This window comes from Octopus bimaculoides, chromosome 16, assembly GCF_046866305.1.
Source record: "Octopus bimaculoides isolate indiv1 chromosome 16, ASM4686630v1, whole genome shotgun sequence".
NCBI classification, from domain to species: domain Eukaryota; kingdom Metazoa; phylum Mollusca; class Cephalopoda; order Octopoda; family Octopodidae; genus Octopus; species Octopus bimaculoides.
Window position 1 is genome coordinate 42,602,384 of NC_142943.1, and position 7,500 is coordinate 42,609,883.

Consider the following 7,500-nt stretch of genomic DNA (forward strand, 5'->3'; position numbering starts at 1 on the left):
GGTCAACCTAAATTTAGAAGGCTTATAGTTGAAACATTCCAGCCCTGGCCACTCCATCTTATATTTAGATAAAGTTAACCTACAACGACGTTAGCCACTTCTTCAGTGGTCGTGGTCGTAGTCATACTGCCGAGGTTGGTAATGTGTTATTTAAAGGACAACTGTCTCTCGTTTCGTCGTTATTCTTAACGTAATACTTTAATACATTACTCTCTTAAAGGGAAATAAGGTACTAGCTATTATGAGAACATTGCCCAAGAGGTACCGGCGCTTTATTGAAGAGATTATTTATATTGTTTCTTACTTGTGTCACACCACGGGAACAAAAATGAGAAGTAGTCTTCCAGAGTTTCGGAAACGTATTTTATTTATTTATTTTACTCTTTTACTCTTTTACTTGTTTCAGTCTTTTGACTGTGGCCATGCTGGAGCACTAACTTTAGTCGAGCAAATCTACCCCAGGACTTATTCTTTAGAAGCCTAGTACTTATTCTATCGGTTTCTTTTGCCGAACCGCTAAGTTACGGGGACATAAACACACCAGCATCGGTTGTCAAGCGATGTTGGGGGGACAAACAGACACAGAAACACATACACACATACATATATATATATACATATACATATATACGACGGGCTTCTTTCAGTTTCCGTCTACCAAATCCACTCACAAGGCTTTGGTCGGCCCGAGGCTATAGTAGAAGACACTTGCCCAAGATGCCACGTAGTGGGACTGAACCCGGGACCACATCTTTACTCATATATGTATATATGTTAACACCACCTCCTTCTCTTCTTGCCACCAGTCTTGGAGGCCATAAAACGGCCCCAATTTCTGTTTGCTCTGGACAAAACTATTAAGAAAATATCATGTGATTTTCTTTGTATTGTAGGTATCATCATCATCGCCAATGGCATCGATTTCACCGTCCAGTTTGTAAATGATGAAAACTTCAACCAGTCTATGAAGTTTATGAAGCTGAAGAAACTGAAAAATGGAGGAATTCAAGGAATATTCCAGAAAGGTCATTTATGTCGGTTATCATAATCGCTATCAACTTAAGCATCATCGTCATCATCGTCGTCGTCATCATCATTTCATCAACAACTTCATCATTATCATCGTCGCTGCCATCATCATTGTCGTCATAATCCTTAGTATAAAACAAAATAATGAAATTATTATGGACGATGTAAAACATTTTAAGCACCAGTTTTGACATAAAACTAGAACTAATCCCAATTGAAAAACAAATCAGCTACAGTTTGCCTGTTATATAACTGTGTTAAGGAGTAGAAGACAGTACGATACTCATTTCATCATTTGAAATGTTTCTCTTTATTTAAGACTATTAACTTGATTTCTGTAAGGAAATCCGTCAGTTATTTACCGCTAGCAGGATTGGTCATTATGCTAATGACCAACAAAACAATGTGCTCCACCTTGATTTGATTCTTGCCAACTACTCGCCTGGATATAAATTAGTGGTGGTGTTAAAATATCAAAAATAAGCTAAAACACCTAATCTGAGGTGGATTTGTACTCTGTTATGTAGTTGTTGATATAATTTCATATTAAGCGGTAGGTGCATGGTTCTAATATCGCCAGGGAGCTGAGAAATTTTCTTTTTTCTTTTTTCTTTTTCGTTCACAAATTGATGATTATGCCATCCAAGTATAATTTAGATTAAGCAGTCAATTCACGATTATTATAAGAGCAGTGGATAGGCGGAATCGTTTAAATATCATATAAAATATCATTTTATCTAATACTTTAACTTATGGCCATTTAAGCTCTGAGTTCAAATACCGCTGAGGTCAACGTTGCCTTTCATTCATTCGGGGTACAGACCCAGCAAATTAATCGACTAACTCCTCCTTCGAAAATTGCCCTCCTTGAGACTATACCAGAAACGGCTATTAGTCATATTTTTAGTATTATTGGGTACCGTAAACTATGTATTAGGACTTACTAGTGCCATAATCTAGGCAATAACAGCTCAATTCTCTTTTCGTTGGTCCATCCTTTAAAGGCAGATGTTGTAAGTTTTATTTTCAGTTTTCAGAATTTGAAGAAGCCGTTGCAAATGAGAAGTCCATAACATTTCAACAGATCAAAATTATTAACATCGTCATAACTTTTCATTGAATTTATATATATATCTTTATTTTTGTTTCTCTAAGGTTTAACCCTGAATATAAACCAAGCTAACGGAATACTGGACATAGGTGTAGCGTACCCACCCGAAATGCGTTCCGTAATGTTGACACGAGGTTTACTGGGTGTTGTAGATGGTAATCCTGACAATGACTTCCAAGCTCCAGACGGCAGTGTGTTACCATCAAATGCCACAGAGAAAGATATATATAACCGTTTCGGTCTCCTTTGTAAGTAGAGTTTTTTTTTTTTGTTTTGCTTTTTCTACAAAACATATATGTAGCGCGGCACTCCGACAAAAATGCATTGCCATACGAGATTACGACCCATTACATCCAGTATCGAAAGCCATCTGACAGCATCTTCGCTGTTTGTTCATACTGGTGTCAGTGTAACAGACTGTATCCTCCTTCAAACATGCAGCTGTGGCTCTAGCAACTCTGCTAATAAATATGTGTACAGTCATAACGTTCTGCTTAATACACATATACGATTCTGTCAATAGATACGTATGCAGGGTTTTTGGTGCCAAAACGCCAAAACGACTCTGCTAAACCTTCTTGTACCCACACTAACGGTGTTATTTCTATTCTTTTCTTCAGGGAAAGCACAGAAACCGTGTTTTACTTATGCCGCTGGTAAAAATTCTTCCAGCTATAAACACGCCAACTTCACTCCGAGATTTATAAACAAGGAAGAACTCTTAAGTTTAAGTGATAACGAGGCGAAACGATTTTGTCGAAATAACATCGAGTGCTTATATGACCTCTGGACAACAAACATCAAACAATTAGCCGAAAATACCAAAATAGTCAAACAAACTGCTGAAGCCAACACAGAATTTCGAGGTAAGAAAACAAAACTCAAAATGGTTTTATTAACAGTTTTAAACACCCTTGTTATTAAAAGCAGATGCAAATACCCACTTCGTATACCTCCTGTGTCCCCATGGAATATTCAGAATGTGCAAGATAGAATAAAGAAAGGGTTGCTCCGACGTTTGACTAGTGCTCATTTTAACAAACCCTGAAAAAAAAAAAACGAAAAAAAAGAAAAAAATGAGAAGTAATGAACTCGGTAGAGCTCGAACTCAAAGCGTACAGTAGTAAATAAATATATTGGTGGAGATTTGGTTGCTATTTCGGCGGAATTCTGCTTTAAGTACACCATATAACTCCTCGTGACTTTTTTATTTTCAGAAAATTTTTGCGAATTTGTGTTTTAAACACGAGAATTCATACGATTACGCAAAAACGCAAAAACCAAAAAGCACAGTGATTTAAGGGCTATTTAGCTGTTAATTTTAGCACATCTCACGATTACTCATACCCTCTTCATTTATTTGTCAGAATGACGTATTGATGTTTTTCATTAGCTTTCTCCCCATAAACACTTTTAATAATCTATTGCTGTGTTTAATCTAAAAATTCGAAATGTCCGTATTTTAAACTGGGATTTCAAAAATATTTCGAATTTTAAAAAAAATTATTTTAAAATTTAAATAATTATTATTATTTTTGTTTTTATTTTATTTTTATTTATTTATTTATTTATTTATTTATTTATTCATTCATAGTCGTGTGAATTTCCGTGTGCGGTATACAAATTCGCAAAATTTTTCTGAAAATTCCAAAAAATATAAAAGTTATGAGGAGTTATGTGGCGTGCTTAAAGCAGAATTCTACTGTTATTTCTAGCAGGTGTCATTCGTTAAAGCAGGCATAGGCTTCTATACTCGAGAATTTGAGTCGCATGAGCCATAGTTTATCAAGAGGCAGGTCGCACTACTGAAAATAAATTCAAGGTAATGTTTCTCTAGGTATACCATTTAGAAAGTCTTGCAGGTTGTTTAAATATAAAAAAAATTAATGTATGATTATGTTACCATATGGAGCTGTTAACAGACGATGTCTTGGAAACTGTATTCTGCAATGAAATACCATCCATTCAGTCTGACACCAATATCATCTGAGTTATCGAGTTTATGTGGTCAATGTGACTGCTAGAAATAGCAGCCAAATCTCCATTCAATCACTTCAATTTTGAAAATGGATAACGTAGTTTTAAATATTCAGTACCCGGGAGTCTGAGTTTGATCGAGTAGTCATGGTTGAAGTTGCCTTTGATCATTTTTCAGCCCAGGCTGGATTGTAATGGGATCAAGCAACAACAAAATAATCTAATTCTCTCGTATGATTCTACTGTCCTGGAAGAAAGAAATATTGGATAATTAAGTGTGAAATATAAAGATTGGAATATTCTCGGCTGAAATTTATTTTGACCATAAAGTTTGTCCAAATACCTTTCACATATTTTAAAGTTCAATTTTGCCAGGGGAAATCACTTATATAAAAATTGAAAAGAATAGCTTCCCTTGAAATATTTTTTACTTTTTTTTCGTTACTTAATGTGGAGTTCTTTTTGATCAGTCCTGAGCGATCAACACGAAAAAACTAGGGGTTTATTTTAAGAACTTTGTGGATCAAGTTTCATTGCAAAAATAATCAATGCTTCAAGCTAGAGATATTATGAAATAAAATTTATCGAAGATAAAATTGGGGGAGACAAGGGTGTGTCTTACGGAAGTTTGTGTTGGATGCCACTTTGCGACACACTGGCCAAGTGGCTTCTGCTATCATCACACTTCGACCAATATGTATGTGGGCACGCACGCATGCGTGTGTGTGTGTGTGTTTGTGTGTGTGTGTAGATAGATGGGTATGTATATTTGTGTAGATCACCTTTGGACTATCGAAATAACGGTAGGTCAAGCAAAAATATTAATAGTTAATTAGTCTATGGGAGCTGCTTCCTTTCCTTTTTTCTTTTCTTTTTCTTTTTTACTGTGAAACAGAACTTAGTAGTTCGATAAATGGATATCGATATTTTGTCGACATAATCGTTGAAAATCCTGTATGTTGGAGTCCCAGCATGGCTGCAGCCGAGTGGGTGGGATTCGATGCCAACCGCGAACGAGTATCGTTTAGTAACACCTACCAACCTTTTGCTTGGTAAGTGCTTCCATTCTCCGAACGTGTTTATATAGTTGTGAGTAGGCATAGACGCCTTCTCCTCTCTCCCACTCTCTGACCTAACGGTACATCCACGATGTGTTGTTGTTGGCACTCCGTCGCTTACGACGTCGAGGGTTCCAGTTGATCCGATCAACGGAACAGCCGGCTCGTGAAATTAACGTGCAAGTGGCAGAGCACTCCACAGACACGTGTACCCTTAACGTAGCTCTCGGGGATATTCAGCGTGACACAGTGTGACAAGGTTTACCCTTTGAATTACAGGCACAACAGAAACAGGAAGTAAGAATGAGAGAAAGTTGTGGTGGAAGAGTACAACAGGGTTCACCACCATCCCCTGCCGGATCCTCGTGGAGTTTTAAGTGTTTTCCCTCAATAAACACGCACAACGTCCGGTCTGGGAATCGAAACCGCGATCCTATGACCGTGAGTCCGCTGCCCTAACCACTGGGCCATTGCGCCTCCACGCTAACATCCACGGTGTGACAGAGAGACAAACACCGTGTGGCCTGCTCCGATACTAAGCTGGTATTCAGGTTTAGCTGAGTACATTGGAGCATTATGAAGTAAAGTGCCTTGCTCAGTGACAAAACGTACTGCCCGATCTACGAACCGAACCCACAGTGTTATGATAGTGAACTGATGATCCTGAAACACTAGGTCACGCATCTTCACTCAGGCGATAAAACAATTCACTCATAACAGACTAAATCTATCAGCGTACCTTTCTCATTTCCTTTTCTTTTTCTTTTCTTTATTAATCTGTTATTTCTTATAGAAAATTCTCCGCCCCAAATCAAGAGTAAGAGAGTAATGTACGCCAGTGTAGGGCTTTCTTCACGTCTGAATTTTACTGTGATCGATGACGACAACACTCAGGCATTTTTGGCAAAGCCCAGCAAGTCTCTGGAGATTTACCATGACAACCAGACCAATAAGGGATATGTGATATATACACCTGCCAGCACGGAACCTGTCAGCATTCAGTAAGTACAGCACATAACAGTGGCTTCCATTATTTATTCATTATATATTTTTGTCTTTTTCTTTTGACATTATACATCTATAACAGATGCTTACTCGAGATGAATACCGCAGTTTAGAAGTCTTTCAACAATATATCTGCTTTCAGTGTTATATGCAGATCACTGATTTAAATTCCTACTGCTTTCATCACCAACAACGAATTTTCATTTAGTCTCTCGGCAAAATGCAACATCATTAAACTTTCAATCACAGTTTAACTATATTAGCTAGCAGCCAATTCTTATTGATAGCCCTTTTATAAATTTTATATATCGTCATATTTTTTATATATGTTAATATTTTTTATATACTTTATATTTCTTTAAAATTTTTACAGCTTAATATATTTCTTTTTTTTATAATTTTACTTATTTACCTTATATTTAATATTTAATTTTTCTTATCGTTATAAAATTCATGGTTTAAGACTTTGACCCCCGTAACCTTTATTCCATTATCCTTTCAAAGTTTTTTCTCTCTTAGTGCTATGGTAATTAGTAACGGCTGGGTTGGCTGTCTTCCTTTTTTCCTTTATCCGCTCTTCACCATCCTTTGCTGCCCTATTGCGTCCCTGTGCCTTGTCTGGTAGTAGAGATGAAGCTTGTGAATGGGTTCCATCACAAATGACTTTGACAATGTGCTACATCAAGTTTTAAATAATGTATATCAATGTCTCTATTTCAGAATTGTTGTTAAAGACAGTAAGAATGCCGTGGCGCCAATCCAAGAGATCCAGGTTGTTCTCTGTCCTGGTTGTAAACATGGTAAATGTGACTTCCAGAACAATGCACAAGAACTCTTCCACATTGTGGCATGTGACTGCGATATAGGTTACACAGGTAAGAATAAGTTGGTCAGTTACTGTTGGAGGAAAGTCATCAGAGATACTAGGTCAAAGATCAGTTGAAATCAGATAGGATTCATCGAAAGAAAAATGTTAGTAATCGCATAATATCTCATATTTAGACTTAGGTCGTCGATTCAAATGAAAAGATTGTGTGTGTGAGTATGTGTGTGAGTGTGTGTGTGTGTGTGTGTGTGTGTGCGTGTGTGTGTCTGTCTGTCTGTTTGAGTAATTATGTGTGCGTATGCGTGTGTGTGTACGAATATGAGATAATGAAAAATATGTGTGTGCATAGAGGGAATAGTGTTTTTTAATTTTTTAATATGTATGTATGTTTGAGTGTGTGTGTATGTGTGTGGAAGTATATATATATATATATATATATATATATATATATATATATATATATATATATATACATGTATGTGTGTGCGTGTATG

General features: G+C 36.7%; 1 protein-coding gene across 1 annotated transcript in view; it reads left to right on the top strand.

Moving 5' to 3' along the window:
- LOC106879239 (uncharacterized) overlaps window positions 1-7,500 on the top strand; it is a 76,358-nt gene that overhangs the window by 8,931 nt on the left and 59,927 nt on the right. The window contains exons 8-12 of the mRNA XM_089364840.1: window positions 894-1,025; window positions 2,185-2,388; window positions 2,761-3,006; window positions 5,969-6,176; window positions 6,901-7,055. Coding sequence (XP_089220966.1) covers window positions 894-1,025; window positions 2,185-2,388; window positions 2,761-3,006; window positions 5,969-6,176; window positions 6,901-7,055 — 945 coding nt within the window. The remainder of the gene's footprint in view (window positions 1-893; window positions 1,026-2,184; window positions 2,389-2,760; window positions 3,007-5,968; window positions 6,177-6,900; window positions 7,056-7,500) is intronic.